The sequence below is a fragment of the Scyliorhinus torazame genome, chromosome 13 (genome assembly GCF_047496885.1).
Source record: "Scyliorhinus torazame isolate Kashiwa2021f chromosome 13, sScyTor2.1, whole genome shotgun sequence".
NCBI classification, from domain to species: domain Eukaryota; kingdom Metazoa; phylum Chordata; class Chondrichthyes; order Carcharhiniformes; family Scyliorhinidae; genus Scyliorhinus; species Scyliorhinus torazame.
In genome coordinates, this window is record NC_092719.1 from 106,265,860 (window position 1) to 106,285,043 (window position 19,184).

A 19,184-nucleotide genomic window follows, 5' to 3' on the forward strand; every position below is an offset into this window, starting at 1 on the left:
CAAAAATTAAATGGGTCGACAGTAGCTATCAATTGTCAGACTGTTTTACAAAAAGAGGGGCTAGTTCACAAAGTTTTGGATATTGTTAATGAAGGGCGCCTGTTTCTGTGACTTTTCTTCTTCCAAAAATGAAAAAAAAAAGGGGGGGAAATTGCGTGTGTTTTTTGAGTTTATTGTCATTTTGGTTTCACCTAATAATTTTTTTTCTCCAAGGAAGGGGAGACTGTTAAGTAATGGGTTAAGAGACATTCCAATTAGTTGTCTCATTTATGTTAAGTATCCAATAATTGACACTGATATGAAAAGGGGCTTCAGGTGGCCTTTGTGTCAGGTGATGTGGAGATGAGAGTTTTGTGCAGAGTCTGTTAAAGTGAAATAAAGGTGTTTGTAAAAAGGAGCAGTACCTTTGTTTATACAACAGCAGCTAAACGTCTAACATGCTATTCTGTGTTTCTATTATTACTCTGCACAATCTGGCTGCTGGCTTAATAGAGAAACCGGAACAAGCCAGTCACCCCCTCGATTGAGTTCTGCATCCAGTCTGATCACAAATGATGTGTACCCCATTGCCGTTTTAACCACTTTTGTTGCAGATATCCCTTGATATCTCTGCCTTCAAAAACCCATGGGTTTCTTTTGGAAATTTTAATTGTCTGAGCAGCCAGAAGCTTTTTGGAGAAGAGATATCCAGATATCCATTACCTTTTTTGTGAAGAGGTATTTCCTGATTTCACTCCTAAATGCTTTAGGTCTAATTCTAAGGTTACATCCCCTTCATCTGGTCTGCTCCACCAGAGGAGGAAGTATCAGTATCTGCACAGAAAGAGGCATGATAGAGAAATAGTTATACAAATAGTAATAGTGCGAAATACAGGGATAACAGAGACATAATAGAGAGCAACATGTTTTCCAACTTGCCATCTGCAATGCTGGGATGATTAACTTGTATTGTAGCTGGGCATCTAATCATGGAATGTGAAGAAACAAAAAATAATTTTCTCTTTTCGATGTATATTCTTACAATTTAACTTATTTTGTTCCCTAGGCTTGGGCAGCTGGAGATATCGTCACTTGTGTGATAGACCTGGATGAAGGGAAGATTGCCTTCTGCCTGTGAGTACTGCTTAGTTATTGTGAATGAAGGTCGGCATAGTCCCAGAGGACCATAGGCTGCTCTCCCCATTTGAGAGAGAGAGAAAGAGCTGACTGGTGGTGAACTAACCTGAGGGTCACCACACATCAGGTGAGGGGTAAAGTTGAGAAGGCGTGAATAACCTCAGCGGGTTCGGGAATTGAGTCCGTGCTGTTGTTATTGTACATTCCCATAGTTGAATCTCTTACAGATGTGCTGAGACTGCAATGAGAAAATCTGGTTTATTGTCTTGAGTTAAATATACATTAATTTTATAAATCGGGGAACAAGAGAGGGGACTTGACAGCACCCTGAGGTAATATGTTGCAAAATGAAACGGTGGGGGGGAAAAAATGGGAATATTTATTGAAGCTCTGGTTTCTAATTTGACATGTGTCCATCAGTGGTATAATCCGTTTCTCTGCTCTAGTGAAGGACTTGCCTGTTGGCAGAATTGCTGTTTATGATTGAGAGATGGTTCCCATGTGAAATATCAGGAGGAGGGCCTTGGTTGGCCCTTGTGCATTGGAGAGTGATAACTTCAGAAGAAAGACGACCAACTGCCGTGCTGTACCAACCATTAGGAATAGTGGGCAAATCACATTTGTGTGCACATATATGCTCTTCTTGGTGGGCACTGTCTCAGTGAAAATGACTATGGTGCTGTTTGGCTAACTGGTTCATCAATATCCTTTAAGAAAAGTAACCATGCCCTGCTTACCTGGTCTGGCTTGTATACCACTCAGCCCCATATCAAAGTGACTGAGTTTTAATTAACTGCTCTCTGAAGTATCCTTGTGAGCTCTCAATAAATAGAGACAGGCAATAAATAGCCTAACCAATAATGCCCTACATCCCAAGAATTAATTTTAACTCCTCGAAGTGTATGGTGCCCATTGAATTGTACTTCACCATGATAAACAGTGCTAGGAATCATAGACTGTTTATAGCACAAAAGATTACAACATGGAAATCGAGCCCCCAGCAGCTCTCTACAAGAGAATTTAACTAATTCCATTCCCCACCCTTTTCCTATAGCCATGATGTGGAGATGCCGGCGTTGGACTGGGGTGGGCACAGTAAGAAGTCTTACAACACCAGGTTAAAGTCCAAAAGGTATTTTTGGAGTCACTAGCTTTCTGAGCGCAGCTCCTTCATCAGATGAGCTGGGCTCCGAAAGCTGGTGACTCTAAACAAGCCTGTTGGACTTTAACCTGGTGTTGTAAGACTTCTTACTTTCCCTATAGCAGTTGCTTATCCAATTCCCCTTTGAAAGCTACAATTGAATCTGCCTCCCTCACCCTCAGTCAGTGGATTCTAGATCCCAAACTGCTTCCCTCACCCTCACCCAGTGGATTCTAAATCCCAGACAATCTCCCTCACCCTCAGACATTGGCTTCTAAATCACAGACAATCTCCCTCGCCCTCACCCAGTGGATTCTAAATCCCAGACAATCTCCCTCGCCCTCAGACATTGGATTCCAAATCCCAGACAATCTCCCTCACCCTCAGACATTGGATTCTAAATCCCAGACAATCTCCCTCACCCTCAGACAGTGGATCCTAGATCCCAATCTGCTTCCCCCACCTCGAGCCAATGGATCCTAGATCACAATCTGCCTCTCTCAGCCAGTGGATTCTAGATCCCAGTCTACCCTCTCACCTCAACCAGTAAATTCTAGATTCCAATAACTTGCTGTGTAAAGACTTTCTTCCTCGTGTCACCTTGGTTCTTCTGTCATCAATGATTAACCTGTGTTTTCTGGTTCCTGACCCTTCCACCAACCGTAGCAACTTCTCTCTACTTCGTCTAGGTCCCTCATGATTTTGAACACCTCTATCAAATATCTTTTCAATCTTCTCGAAGAACAACCCTAGTTTCTCCAATCTATCTATGTAACTGAAGTTCTTTATCCCTGGAATCATTCACGTGAAACTTTCTGCATCCTCTCTTAAGACTTCACATCTTTCCAAAAGTGTGGTGTCCAGAATTTGATGAAAATTGACTGGGGAAAATTTCCTGGTCTTTAGATTCCAGGGGAAAGGGTGCTGATTGGCCAATAGATGACTTTGCTAAATGTGTCATTGAAGAGGGAGTGCTCCTGTTGTGACTTGTTAAAAACCTGCTGCTGAAAATTTGTCTTCAGTTATTTGTAATTTGGCCTGCATGGTTCACATTTTTAATACACCCTGAGCACATTGGCTAAAATAACGTGTGGTAGTAGCTCATGCCTAAGAAATGTGTGATATAACCTGAAGGAGGCTGGTGCCATCCGATATTAGCTCATTAAGAAAGGAGTAAATGGTCCAGACCTTCGAGAAAGCCGGATAGTCGGAGACGGGATGTACCTCCCAAGAGATGTTATGGGACCCCTCAGAATTTCCAACGCAGTGACTCTGTGGGAATTGTCCAGCAAATTTGAACTTCTGATGGGCAATTCTCTTGTTGCCGAGGACCCTGCAATAAAGTCTCAAACTCTGAGTTAGAGTCAGCGATCTCGGATGGTTCCAACTTAGTAACCTGGATAGTTACCCAGGAAATGTGAGACAGATGAAAATCTAGTCAACCACTGAACACAGCCCTCAACCTCTCACACTGATTCCACTGACACCCTTCCTGACCTGCTGACTCGTCCCTCCGACTTCCTGTCCGACCCTCTGAAATCCTGTCCGATCCTCCAACTTCCTGTCCGACCCTCTGACTCTCTCTCCAACCGTCCAGCAACTCCCTGGCCCTGTGGCGCCCTCCCCCACACCCTGTGGTGCCCTACCTCGATTGGAAGACTAGGGCCAGTGCCTTTGGGAAGAGTTGGGAAAATGGAGGTAGAAAAAGTGTTTTTGGTAGATCAGCACTGTGGGAATGGAGAACCGCACAAGATGAGATGTTCTGAATGATGTGTTAATGGGCAGTGATACATTATTAAGCCTTTTCATTTCATTGAGAGTGCCCCACATGTTGGAATGGTGACATAAACAGAATATGTGGAAACACTCGGCAGGTCAGGCAGCAGCTGTGGAGAGAGGCAGGTAACTCTTGTCTGACCTTTAGCTTTTTGTCTGCTACATTACTGAATAGCTGGTGACGTGCAGTTATTGTAAAGTCAGTCTATGCAGTTCTAGGTAAATTGCTTCTCAGACAGTCTCCCATGTTTGGAATCTAATTACAAACGATGTAACTTGTGGAATCCTGCAGCCGACTGCATGATCAGTGCATCCCAGTTGCATACCGACCTAGTGACAGCAGCTTGCTTTGGTGGGCTAAAACCCAGTAGACTGAAAGCTATTTTAAGTGTGAATTTGTGGAATGCAGCATTTAGCATCTCTTCCCTCTGGACACCTCGATTGCTTTAAATAACTTCAGTGCCAGCTGCAGCCCTCTCGCCTGGAGCTTATTTCTGGCTGTGTTCCCATGCACATCTAGGTCATGTTCCATCAACTGCTGGGTGAAAACATCAACTCGTGACTTCTCTGTTTTGATTTAAACCGCAAGAAGCCCCCTCTTCCACCTGAAGCAATGCAGATCAGAAAAGCAGCTGTCCTGTAAACGTATGGCTCATTTATCCTGTGAGAACTAATTCACCAGTGGAGATGTGCAACTCAGGATCACTGCGCTCACCTACTCTCTGGCTTGCTTAAACTGTCCCTGCCCCTTTCCCTTTCTGTGATGGTCTCCTCACTCCTCTCACCGGTAACCCAAGGCATGGGCAAATTCACTTGCTGTCTCACTTGACAATTTAAATCTGGCAAAATATATATCTCGGCTCCTCTGGGTGGAAATGCATGATGAGGGTGACCATTTAAGTTGTTGTTGACATTGGTATTGAAAGTTTTGTATGCGTAGTTTTTCTGAATTTTACCATTCCTCTGCTAATTCATGAGCGATAGTTGAAAATAATTAAATGAAACTATTATGAATTTGTAATGGTATGAGACTGAGGATGAACATTCGCTGCCATCTTGGGTCTTCCTTTTCCAGAAATGGGATCTCCTTGGGCGTTGCATTTGAAGACATCAGATTGGGACCTGGAATAGCCTATTTCCCAGCAATCAGCCTGTCCTTCAAAGAATCGGTAGCATTCAACTTTGGGAGCCGGCCAATTCGATATCCTTTTCAGTATGTGTATTGTGTTGGGAGTAATTGTCATTCAAATGTGGCACAGAAGTGTTGGCCAAAGGCTCCATCTGCAGCTTCGTAGATTCATAGAATTTACAGACAGAAGCCATTTGGCCCATTGAGTCGGCACCAGCCCTTGGAAAGAGCACCCCACTTTTTTTTTAAATACATTTTTTATTGAGGTATTTTCTTTGGCATTTTAACAGCAACAAAATCAACAATATAAATAACAAGAAAAATATATACATAGTGCAAATTCCGCCACCCTGTCCCGCAGGTCTTGCCATTACTTACCCCCCTAACCTAGACTAACTTAAACCCCCCCCCTTTTCTGCTGACGATTAGTTCTCTGCAAGGAAGTCGACGAATGGTTGCCACCTCCGGGCGAAACCCAGCAGAGACCCTGTCAGGGCAAACTTAATTTTCTCCAGGCAGAAGAAGCCTGCCATGTCTGAAAGCTAGGTCTCCGATTTCGGGGGCTTTGAGTCCCTCCATGCCAGCAATGTAAGCCTCCGGGCTACCAGGGAAGCAAAGGCCAGAACGTCTGCCTCTTTCTCCTCCTGGATTCCCGGATCCTGCAACACCCCGAAAACCGCCACCTCTGGACTCATTGCCACCCTTATATTTAATACCTTGGACATGACGTCAGCAAACCCCTGCCAAAATCCCCTCAGTTTTGGACATGCCCAGAACATGTGGACATGATTCGCTAGCCCCCCCGCGCACTTCGCACACCTATCCTCCACTGCAAAAAACCTGCTCATCCGGGCCACTGTCATGTGAGCCCGGTGCACAACCTTGAGTTGGATCAGGCTGAGCCTGGCACATGTTGCGGTAGCATTGACCCTTCCTAACGCGTCCGCCCAAAGGCCCTCATCTATCTCTCTCTCTCTCTCTCCTGCGCCCCAACTCCTCCTCCCACTTTCGCTTCAGCTCCTCGGTTTGCGACTCCTCTGAACCCATAAGCTCTCTATATATGTCCGAGACGCTCCCCTCTCCTATCCATCCTCTAGAGACCATCCTATCCTGAATCCCCTTTAACGGCAGGTGTGGGAAGGTTGGTACCTGCTTCCGCAAAAAGTCCCGTACTTGTAAATATCGGAGTTCATTTCCCCCAGCCAATGCAAACATCTCCTCCAGTGCCCTCCTACTCGGGAAGCTACCTTCCAAGAACAAGTCCTCCATCCTCTCAATCCCCGCTCTCCGCCAAATTCGGAACCACCCGTCCATCCTCCGCAGGGCAAACCTATGATTGTCGCAGATTGGGGACCACACCGATGCCCCTTCTGCTCCCACATGTCTCCTCCACTGCCTCCAGACTCTCGCCCCCCCCCCCCCCCCCCCCCCCCCCCCAGCCACCTCCTCACCATGGCTATGTTAGCCTCCCAGTACTAATTACTGAAATTCGGCAGCGCCAGCCCCTCCATCCCCCCGACTCCGCTCAAGCATTGCTCTCTTCACCCGCGGGGGCTTGCCCCCCCACACAAAGCCCACAATAATCTTATTAATCCGCTTAAAAAAGGACCGCGGGATGAAGATGGGGAGGCACTGGAAAACGAATAGGAACCTCGGGAAGACCATCATTTTTACCGACTGCACCCTACCCGCCAGAGACAACGGGAGTGCATCCCATCTCCGGAAATCCTCCTTCACCTGGTCCACCAAACGGGCCAGGTTCAATTTATGTAGCCTGTCCCAATCCCTCGCCACCTGAATACCCAAGTATCTAAAACTGTCCCCTACCGCTCTAAACGGCAGTTCCCCCAGTCGCCTCTCCTGACCTCTCGCCTGAACCACAAACAACTCGTTCTTCCCCATATTGAGCTTATACCCCGAAAACTGGCCGAATTCCCCTAAAATTCCCATAATTTCCCCCATCCCCTTCATTGGGTCTGAGACATACAACAGCAAGTCATCTGCATACAACAAGACTCTATGCTCCCCCCCCGGACCAACCCCTTCCAGCCCCTTGAGGCCCTCAGAGCAATTGCCAGCGGCTCTATCGCCAGCGCAAACAGCAGTGGGGAGATGGGACATCCCTGTCTCGTCCCCCGGTGTAGTCTGAAATATTCCGACGTCGTCCTATTTGCCCGTACACTAGCTACCAGAGCCCAGTACAGCAACCTAACCCAGTCAACAAACCCGAACCGCTCCAGCACCTCCCATAAGTAATCCCACTCGACCCGGTCGAAGGCTTTGTCCGCGTCCATCGCAACCACCACTTCAACTTCCCTACCTTCTGGGGGCATCATGATCACATTGAGCAACCTTCTTACATGGGCCCCCAACTGCCTACCCTTAACAAACCCTGTCTGGTCCTCCCCTATAACATCCGGTACACAGTCCTCAATCCTAGAGGCCAGAATTTTGGCATCCACGTTCAACAAGGACATTGGCCTATAAGAACCGCACAGCTCCGGGTCCTTGACCCTTTTCAAGATGAGCGAGATCATGGCCTGTGACATCGTCTGGGTCAAACCCCTCTTTCCTTGGCCTCGTTAAAGACCTTCAACAGTACTGGCCCCAATATTCCGGAAAACCTTTTATAGAACCTGACTGGGTATCTGTCCGGCCCCGGGGCCTTCCCCGACTGCATGGCCTTCAAACCCTCCACTATCTCCTCCAGCCCGACCGGGGCCCCCAACCCTTCTACCAGCTCCCCATCCACCTTCGGGAAAGTCAGCCCATCCAAGAAGTGCCTCATCCCCTCCGGCCCCCCAGGGAGTTCCGATCTGTACAACCTACTATAAAAGTCCCGAAAGGTCTTGCTCACCCTTGCTGAGTCCCCGACTAAGTTCCCATCCCCGTCAACAACTTTCCCTATTTCCCGAGCAGCCTCCCTCTTTCTGAGCTGCTGTGCAAGCATCCTACTGGCCTTCTCCCCGTGCTCGTAGATCGCCTCCTTCACCTTCCTGAGCTGCTCCACTGCCCTTCCTATAGTTAACAAACCAAATTCCGCCTGCAGGCTCCGGCGTTCCCTTAAAAGCCCTGCCTCTGGAGCTTCCACATACCTCCGATCCACTCGTAGAATCTCCCTTACCAGTCGGTCCGTTTCTGCCTTATCTGTCCTGTCCCGATGAGCCCGGATCGAGATCAACTCTCCTCTCACCACTGCCTTCAGCGCTTCCCAGACCACCGCTGCTGAGACCACCCCGTGTCGTTTACCTACAGGTAGTTCAGCATGCACTTCCTCAGCCTCGCGCACACCACTTCGTCCGCCAACAGCCCCATATCCAACCTCCATTGCGGGCGCTGCTTGCTATCCATACTGACCTGCAGGTCCACCCAGTGCGGAGCATGGTCCGAGATCGTAATCGCCGAATAACCCGTGTGCACCACCACCGCCAACAGGACCCTGCCTACAACAAAGAAATCTACCCGGGAATACACCTTGTGAACGTGGGAGAAGAAGGAAAATTCCTTGGCCCTCGGCTGCCTAAATCTCCACAGATCCACCACCCCCCCCCCCCCCCCCCCCCCCCCCCATCTGCTCCATGAACCCTTTCAGTTCCTTTGCCATTGCTGGCACCTTGCCCATTCTCGAGCATGACCGGTCCAGGCCTGGATCAATAACCGTGTTGAAATCCCCACCCATAATCAGCCTGTGTGAATCCAGGTCCGGAATCTTCCCCAGCACCCTCTTTATAAAATCCCCATCGTCACAATTTGGTGCGTGTACGTTGACGAGCACTACCTTCATCCCCTGCAGCCTGCCACTGACCATGGTATATCGACCACCCACACCCGAGACTATCCTTCCTACCTCAAACGCCATCTGCTTGTTGATCAAAATCGCAGCCCCCCCTTGTCTTTGGGTCCAGCCCCGAGTGGAAAACCTGACTAACCCAACCTTTCCTCAACCTGACCTGATCCACTACTTTAAGATGTGTCTCACGCAGCATCCCCACGTCCGCCTTCAGTCTCCTCAGGTGTGCAAACACACGAGCCCTCTTCACCAGCCCATTTAGCCCCCGGACATTCCAGGTGACCAGCCTATTTGGAGGGCAAAGTGCCCCCCCCCGGTTAGTCATCTCCTTTCTTGGGCCCGCCTCTAGCCCATGCGCCGCACCTCCTCCAGCCCGCCCCGGGCGGCCCCCACCCCCGACCCCCTCAGTGTCCCTCCACCGAAGTCCCTCCTTCGTCAGCAGAACCCATCCCCCCCCTAGCAACACTACTCTAATTCCCAACCCATCTAATGAACTAAGCATATACAACCCCCCCCCCCCCCCCACTGTGCTTCCATGGGCTAGCTCACCCAGCTAGCTTGGTGACCCCCGCCTCTGGTGCCCGGAAGTCTCCCACCCATTGTTCCCTCACTCCCCTCACCATGCTCATGTAAACAAGTTCCCTCATCCAACAATCCCCAAACAAACAGCCCGTAGCAAGAAAACACAAAGAATAAAAGCACCACCCACCGAAACCCAGACAGGCACGTCTCCATCCCACCAAAGTGCACAACAGTATAAACACACAAGATAAAACACAAAAGGAACATTACCAACATCTACCCCGAAAAAGAACCAAAAAACGAAACGGAAAACCGACTCTGTCCCCCCCCCCCCTTTCCTTCTCCCCTAAACAGCGCTCCAAAAAAAAAAAGACAGATACAGAAGGCATAGCCAATTTTAACAACAGAAAGAAAAAAAACCAACCGGAACCCCACCAACATTTCAAGGGGGAGAGAAGAAAAACAAACAAGAAAAAAACCTCCCAGAGAAAAACAGAAAAGGAAAAAGGGCCCAATATAGGTCAACATATTATCACTGAGTCTAAAAGTTCTCAAGCTCCCACCAGTCCTTTTCTTTTTGCCTAGTCCAACGCCTCATCGGGCGACTCAAAGTAAAGATGTTGGTCATCATGCGTAACCCACAGGCGCGCCGGGTACAGCAGACCAAACTTCACCTTGTTAAAGAAAATCGCCTTGACTTGATTGAAGCCTGCCCTCTTCCTCGCCACCTCCACGCTCAGGTCCTGGTACACCCGCAGGATGCTGTTATCCCACTTGCAACTCCGCGTGCGCTTGGCCCACCTCAGAATTCATTCCTTGTCCAGGAACCTGTGGAACCTCACCACCATCGCCCTCGGAGGGTCCCCCGCCCGCGGCTTCCTGGCAAGCGCCCAGTACGCCCTGTCCACCTCCAGCGGTCGGGGGAATGCCCCCTCCCCCAGCAGCTTTTCGAACATACCCGCTATATATGCTCCAGCATCGGCTCCCTCCGGGAACCTGACAATTCTTAGGTTCTGCCGGCGGGACCGGTTCTCAAGGTCCTCCACCTTCTCCAAGAGTCTTTTCTGCTGTTTCCCGAAGCATCCCCACCTCCAGCTCCACTGCTGTTTGATGCTCCTCTTGTTCCAGCAGCGCCTTCTCCACCTTCTGAATCACCTGGTCCTGGGTGTCCAGTCTGCTCTCTAGCCGATCAATTGATTCTTTGATCAGGTCCAGGCATTCCCGCTTCTGCCTGGCGAAACCACCCTGAATGGCCTGCATCACTGGGTCCGTTGAACGCTGCGCTGCCACCCTAGAGGCCCGTCCCTCGGCCATACTGTCTCCCGTTACAGCTTCAACACGGCTTGCTACTGGCTTCTTGGTTCTGCCCTTTCGCATACTTCTGATCCTTTTCTCCATACATCAATGCGAGGAAACCGTGTCCAGCTGCCTCAACCTACAAATTTTCCATTTAAAACCGGAAAAAGGTCCGTGGGAAAGGTCCAAAGGTCCAACCAGAGCGGGAACCACCAAATGTGCGACTTACTCCTCCATAGCTGCCACCGGAAGTCGCCAGGAGCACCCCACTTAAGCCCACACTTCCACCCTATCCCTGTAACGCAGTAACCCCACCTAACCTTTTTGACACTAAGGGCAATTTATCATGGCCAATGCACCTAACCTGCACACCTTTGGACTGTGGGAGGAAACCGGAGCACCCGGAGGAAACCCACGCAGACACGGGGAGAATGTGCAGACTCCGCACAGACAGTGACCCAAGCTGGAATCGAACCTGGGACCCAGGAGCTGTGAAGCAATAGTGCTAACCACTGTGCTACCGTGCCGCCCAGTTCATTGTGTTATTTTTGCCCCTTTACCAATGGTTTTATTTTGATGTGTGGCAGTGTTTTTGTCACTATGTTCATGATGTGACGTGAATTGTCAGTTGTCCAGCTGAGTGAGAACAAGGTTTTTTTTGCTGTCGTCCTGTGTCTTGTGTCTGGAAACCCATCCTAAATTACTGAGAAATGTACCCAAGTCGAGTTTCTATTTATCTGGTACTGAATGCGCACACATTCATGTCGATCACAACTCAGCAGCACTCTTGTCTTTGAGTCAGATGATTGTAGTTTCGAGTCCCACTGTAGGACTTCAGCAAAGAAATTTTGGCTGGTGCCCCTGTGCAGTACTGAAGGAAAGCTGGACTGAAGAGGTGATGCCTTTTAAATAGGATGTTGATGGTAGGGGTTTCAGCGATAGCAGTGCCGTTGAATGGCAAGGAGATATGGTTAGATTTTGTTTTGTTGGAGATGAGCATTGACTGTGACACTTAAGTGGCAAGTAACATTTGCACCACACATCTGCTTGAGCCTGAATTCTGTCCAGGGCTTGCTGCAGATGGCCACTGACTGCTTCCTTAGCTGAAAATGTGCTGACCACTGTGCAATCATTAGCAAATATCCCAACTTCTGACCTTATGATGGAAGGGACAGTCACTGATGAAGCAGTTGAAGATGGTTGAGTTAAGGACGCTACCGTGAGGAATCCCTGCAGCGATGTCCTGTGCCTGAGATGACTGTTCAGCAACAATCACTGTCCTCTTCCTTTGTGCGAGTTATGACCTCAAAACAACAGAGAGTTTCCCCCCAATTTCCATTGACTATATTTTTCACAGGGCTCCTTACTGTCACACTCCGTCAAATGCTGCTTTGGTGTCAAGGGCAGGTGCCTTCCCCCACTTGGTGTGACATTCAGCTCTTCTGTCCATGGACTAAGGCTGTAATGAGGTCCAGAGCTGAGTGGTCCTGGAAGAACCCAAATTGAACATCATTGAGCAGGTTATTGGTAAGTAAGTGCACCTGGTAACACTGTCCACAACACATTCTGTCACTCTGTTGGAAATTAAGAGTCGAATGAAGTGGTGGCAAGTGGCTGGATTGAATATGTCCTACTTTCTGGACAGGACATACACTGGGCAAATTTCCACATTGTTGGGGAAATGCCAATGTTGTAGATGTACTAAAACAGCTTGGTTATGGGTACAACTAATTCTAGAGTGTCTTCAGCACTACAACCGATTTGTCAGGGCGCGTGGCCGTTGCTATATCAAGTGCCTTTAACCATTTCTTGACGGCTTAAGGTGAATGGAATTGGTTGAGGATTGGTTTCTGTGATGTTGGGGACCTCGGGAGGAGGACAAGGTGGATCATCCACTTAGCACTTCAGGCTGAAGATGATTAAATACTCTCTTCTTATTCACAGAGCCTTCTACTCCCATTAATTATTTTAATTGTCCATCACTATTTACGACTGGATGTGGCAGGGCTGCAGAGTTTTGATCTAATCTGTTGGTTGCAGATTGCTTAGCTCTGGCTAAGCATGCTACTTCTGCCTTTTAAATGCATGTATTCCAGTATTGTAAAGAGTACATCACAGGAAAATCAGCAGAGCCAAGAGGATAAAAGAGTGCCATAAAGAGCGAGATGGAGAGGGGAACCTAGAGGATAAAGAGCGAGACTGAAAGTGGAGCCAGGAGGAGAAAAGAACCCAAGAAAGTGCGAGACTGAGACGGGAGCCTGGAGGATAAAAGAGAGCGAGGAAGAATGAGACTGAGGGGAGTCTGGAGGATAAAAAAAGAACGAGTGAGATGGGAGCTTGGAGGATTAAAGAGAGTGAGACTGAGATGGGAGCCTGGAAGATTAAAGAGCATGAGAAAGAGCGACACTGAGAGTGGAGCCAGAAGGATAAAAGAGCGACACTGAGAGTGGAACCTGGAGGATGAAAGAGAGCGAGAAAGAGAGTGTGTGAGGGGAGCCTGGAGGATAAAAGAGAACGAGAGTGAGATGGGAGCCTGGAGGATAAAAGAGAGCGAGACTGAAATGGGAGCCTGGAGGATTAAAAAGCACGAGAAAGAGCGAGACTGAGAGTGGAGCCTGAAGGATAAAAGAGCGAGATTGAGAGTGGAGTGCTAGCTTGGAGGCCCTGAGCTGACATCCGGATTCAAAAGTGATGTGGGGCAAGTGGAAGCAGCTGATTGAGTGGGTAAGTGCAGTCAGGCAAGTATTAACTACTTTATCGGTAATAGTTTGTAAGGTCTTTTTTTTGTGGTCTATAGTTTCTATGGGCTATATTCTATAGTAGCGAAAGCCAGGGAAGAAGGGCCCTAGAGTAGTTGATATTATTTGATTTTAAATATCTTGAAAAGACATTGGGCTGGACTCTCCATTCCTGAGCCTAAGTGCCGGCGCGAACGGAGAATTTGCGGGAGTTTTATAACAGGAAAATCGGCGCGAACCCCCATCGATTGGGTTACGGGAATAGGGTGGAAGTGAGGGCTTAAGTGGGTCGGTGCAGACTTGATGGGATGAATGGCCTCCTTCTGCACTGTATGTTCTATGTTCTATAATTCCGGTACAGAGAGGGTCCAGCACAGGTGCCGTGTGAAACATCTGTTGATCGCGCCAAACACGGCTGGAGAATGGCCGGGTCCCTGGTCGCACATGAGCAGGGCCGACAGCCTGCACCTGCCGGAAAACACGATGCCGGCGGTACACGAACCCGAACCCACCAACCGCGACCACATAGCTCACCCCTGTCCACCTCCGATCACTCCCCCTAGCAGAAGCCCCCCCCGGCCAGTGGTTAAAGAAGCCCCCCTCTTTAACTCGCCCCACCTCTATATATACACACACGTAAGACAGACAAATACAGCGGGGAAAGAAAGATGTAACATAATGATGAAAGTAGAAGGGTAAGAGTCTTTGTTTCCGATGGACATCTCCCAGTTCACCTTTCATCAATGTAGGCCTTCAGTTGGAGGATATTGTCTTCAGTCTGTAATGGTTTTCACTGTAGATTCATCCAGTTCTCAAAAACCTCTCTGTAGGTTCAGAAAAACAGCAGATAGGCAGTATTTCTAGAGGGAGACAGACAGACAGACACTCACAGCTGCTCCTCTCAGGATTCGACTGCGTCCTCTGAAATTCATACCACTCGGATAGGACCCAATCAATGCCTGTCACCGGGCAGAATATGGCCGTTGGCCAATTCATTGGCCACCAGCCAGCCAATCGAACCGAATCACTCCGATCTCTCGGGTGCCAAAAAGTCTGAGTTCTGCTGTTCAAAAGCTATATTTCCAATAGCACAGTGTACTATTTTGCAACTTTTGAATTCTTCACTTCCTCTCCTCGACTTAAAGTTTTTGTCCATTAAATATCCATGGACCAAAATGATAACGGCAAAGTAAAGAAGGAGTTAGATATAGTTTGGGGCAAAGGGGCTCATAGGATATAGGGGGGAAGGCGGGATCAGGTTGCTGAGTTAGATGATCAGCTATAATCATAATGAATGATGGAGCAGGCTTGAAGGACCTAATGGTCTCCTCTTACTCCTATTTTCTGTGTTTCTATCTTCATCAGATCAACACCTCATTTAAAAAACTTGGTGCTGCTCTTGTCATGCTTCTCTACATTGCGCATTGACCAGATGTTGATCAGTTTTCTTGATAATAGAATCAAGGATATGTCAGGCCATGAGGTTAGATTTTTATGGAATACAATTCTGCTGCTGCTCATTGCCTGCTGTGCCTCATCGATATTCTATTTTAAGCTAAACCTGTTCTGAATCTGTCGCATGTAAAACTGTTGTACTGCCAAGTGACACCTGAGTTTCCTCAGGGTGAAAACAGGAATTCATGTCCACAGTGCAATGAGGTGCCCACCCCTTCCAGCATCATCAAGGACAGAGGCATCAGCAATGGGTAGATTGGTGAGAGGTGGTCAAGTGCTGCACTCTGCACAACATTGCACATCAGCGACTTTTGGACCTGTAGGAGAACCAAAGCGGAGCTCAAAGCTTCTTTGGACCTTAATACTGAAGTGGCATGTACTGCTGCCCCGGATGCCCTCATTATTGCAAGGTTCACTTGGGTTCCATTGGTCCACTCATCTAACAGCCACATTCAAAATTATTAGCCATTCTTCTGCACACAAACACGCACACCCCTGCCCCCAATACCACCAACTTGATGGGCAGCACGGTAGCATTGTGGGTAGCACAATTGCTTCACAGCTCCAGGATCCCAGGTTTGATTCCGGCTTGGGTCACTGTGCGGAGTCTGCACATCCTCCCCGTGTGTGCGTGGGTTTCCTCCGGGTGCTCCGGTTTCCTCCCACAGTCCAAAGATGTGCAGGTTAGGTGGATTGGCCTTGCTAAAATTGCCCTTAGTGTCCAAAATTGCCCTTAGTGTTGGGTGGGGTTACTGGGTTATGGGGATTGGGTGGAGGTGTTGACCTTGGGTAGGGTGCTCTTTCCAAGAGCCGGTGCAGACTCGGTGGGCTGAATGGCCTCCTTCTGCACTGTAAATTCTATGATAATTATTCCCAAACGCACATTATATACACACCCATTGATGCAAGCTTTTTTCACTTGTGTTTTGCTTCCTACTTCAGAATTCACCAACTGTCATGCTTGCAGTGTCCCTTTAAATACTGGAGTTCACTAAATGCTGGCTTTGCCAGCGAGACCCACTTCCCAAGATATAATTTATTTGTTAAATCGGCCCATTGGTTTTCATTGTGCGCACTCAAATAATTAGTTTGCAAACCAAGTTTGATAATGCATTGTCTCTGGTTAAAAAGCTACAGACAGAAGTGCCTCACATGCTGCACATGGACAAGCACACACGGGCACGACGCACGTGGGCACATGACACATGTAGGCTCGACGCATGTGGGCACACGCCGCACTTGCACAGGCCGCACACGTGCGCACATATACCATGCACGCCACATACCACAGACGTGCCGTATGCGCATGCCCCGTGGATGCCGCACACGCGTACACACATGCCGCGCACACACACATACACAAACACAAGGGATGACAGGCAACATGGAGTTGAGGCCACAATTAGATTAGCCATGATCTTATTGAATGGCGGAGCAGGTTCGAGGCGACAAGTTTCCTACTCCTGATTCACATATGAACATACATACAAATATGCAAGTCTTTTTTTTATGAATTTTGAGTACCCAATTATTTTTTCCCCAATTAAGGGACAATTTAGCATGGCCAATTCACCTGCCCAGCACATCTTTGGATGTGGGGATGAGACCCACGTAGACACGGGGCGAATGTGCAAACTCCACACGGACAGTGACCCGGGGCTCGGACTGAACCCAGGTCCTCTGTGCCGTGAGGCAGCAGTGCTAACCACTGCACCACTGTGCCCCCGACAAAGATGCAAGTTGACATTTATGATCATCAATCGACAGCAGTTTGGCTATCACTTGTGTAACAGTTAACTGCCGGTTCACTGCTCTTTGCCAAGCCCTGTCACTTATTGTTTAAATAAATGATTGATCTAAAAAGGAGCTTGTTGTCTTTTAACTTGTCCACACATACCCAATGGAAGGCTATCGTCCTATGCAGGATCCACCAGAGGCAGATCTTGTGAAAGCACACAAACTCCTAGGATATCTGAAGAATGTGATCACTACCAGTATGGACACCCAGGTATGGAGTTAAATTTGTCCCCATAAGTGATGTTTTATTACTGCTTCGTGTCTTTGTTATTCATATTGAGGGGTTTTGAAAGACAGAGGGGCATAGGTTGGGAGAGGACATTATTTTGAAAGGTGCGGGCTAGTGTACTCTGACTAATTTTTGACACCTTGCTCCAGCATGCGATTATCCTACTCCGTGGTTGATCTGCCTACTCTAAGCCTCTGATAAAGCTGCTGATAAAACTCCGTGTTGTGAGTTAGTAGATCCCTGATATGTCAGGAGAGTAGTTTCAATTGGCCACAGGTTGATCTAGTGAGGGAAAATGTGAATGACAGTTGTGTGATATGCTGGAATCCAGTGGGGCTGTAATGATATCTTCTCGAGGACTAAGTAACCTGCTGATGTTTCTCTGTTGGTGTGAAGAATGGTCACTGGGATCACATCTTGGAATTGCTTCTCGGACTTTAGGAAAGGGGAAAGAAACAGAGCACCATACTCATAAACCCCAGGAAAAAATTACCCCCGCCATGAGTCGCAAATGCCCATTCCAGCTCAGTACTCTTCTTTTCCTTGTCTAGATCATCTGTAGTCGGAGGACATAGGGAAGATTTTAAATGAGTATTTTGCATCTGTGTTCACTATGGAGAAGTACAGTGTAGTTATAGAAATCAGGGAGGGGACTGTGATGTACTTGAACAAATTAACATTGAGAGGGAGGAGGTATTAACAGTTTTAGCGGGTTTAAGAGTGGATAAATCACCAGGCCCAGATGAGATCCCAGGCTGCTGTGGGAGGCAAGGGGATTGCAGAGGTCTTCTCTGGCCACAGGAGAGGTGTCCAAGGACTGGAGGATGGCAAATGTGGTTCCTTTATTCAAGAAGGGTGGTAGGGATAAACCAAGACATCAAGACGAGTGAGCCTAACTTCAGTGGTAGAGCAATTATTGGAAAAAATTCTGAGGGACAGAATTAATCTCCACTTGGAGAGGCAAGGATTAATCAAGGATAGTCAGCATGGTTTTGTCAAAGGGACATAATTCCTTTAAAATTTGATTGAATTTTTCGAGGTGACTGTGTGTAGATGAGGGTAGTGAAGTTGATGTAGTCTACATGAAATTCAGTAAGGCTTTTGACAAGGTCTCACATGGGAGACTGATCAAGAAGGTAAGATCTAGGGCAATTTAACAAATTGCACCCTAAACTGGCTTAGTGGCAGGAGGCAGAGGGTGATGGTCGAAAGTTGCTTTTGTGACTGGAAACTTGGGTGCAGTGGTGTTCCACAGGGATCGGTGCTGAGTCCCTTGTCGTGTACATTCATGATCTGGACATGAATATCGGAAGTAGGATTAGTAAGTTTGCAGATGAGTTGGGCAGCACAGTGACAGTGGTTAGCACTGCTGCCTTACAACTCCAGGGACCTGGGTTCAATTCTTTCTCCCCGTGTCTGTGTGGGTTTCCTCCGGTGCTCCAATTTCCTCCCACAGCCCAAAGATGTGCAAGTTAGATGGATTGGCCATGCTATATTGCCCTTGGTGTCCAAATGGTTAGGTGGGGTTACTGGGTTGTACTATTCTATGACACAAAAATTGGTGGTGTGATAAATAGGAAGAAATTCTTTGATTACAGGATGATAGAGACGGGCTGGTTAGATGGCAGAAGAGTGGCAAATGGAATTTAACCCTGTAAAGTGTGAGGTGATGCATTGGGAGGACTAACATGGCAAGGGAATATACAACAAATAGTAGGACTCCAGGAAGTACAAAGGATCAGAGGGACTTTGGTGTGCATGCCCATAGATCCTTGAAGGCAGCAGGTGAGGTAGATAAGGTGGTTAAGAAGGCATATGCGATTGTTGCCTTTATTAGCCGAGGCATAGAATATAAGAGCAGGGAGAGTATGATGGAGCTGTATAAAATGCTGTTCGGCCACCGCTGGAGTATTGTGTGCAGTTCTGATCACCACACTATAGGAAGGAAGCAATTGTGCTGTAGAGGGTGCAGAGGAGATTCACCAGGATGTTGCCTGGGCTGGAGCATTTCAGCTATCAAGAGAGACTGAATAAATAGGGGTTGTTTTCCTTGGAGCAGAATAGGCTGAGGGGTGACCTGATTGAAGTATATAAAATTATGAGAGACATGGATAGGAAGAAACTTTTCCCCTTAGTGGAGGGGTTAATAACCAGAGGACATAGATTTAAGGTAAGGAGCAGGAGGTTTAGGGGGT

At 48.0% G+C, this 19,184-nt stretch overlaps 1 protein-coding gene across 2 annotated transcripts in view; it reads left to right on the forward strand.

Moving 5' to 3' along the window:
* The window catches only part of rnf123 (ring finger protein 123), a 718,228-nt gene that overhangs the window by 92,885 nt on the left and 606,159 nt on the right, over positions 1-19,184 (forward strand). For both annotated transcript variants that reach the window (XM_072472026.1, XM_072472027.1), the window contains exons 8-10: positions 1,046-1,113; positions 5,109-5,234; positions 16,857-16,971. In XM_072472026.1, coding sequence (XP_072328127.1) covers positions 1,046-1,113; positions 5,109-5,234; positions 16,857-16,971 — 309 coding nt within the window. The remainder of the gene's footprint in view (positions 1-1,045; positions 1,114-5,108; positions 5,235-16,856; positions 16,972-19,184) is intronic.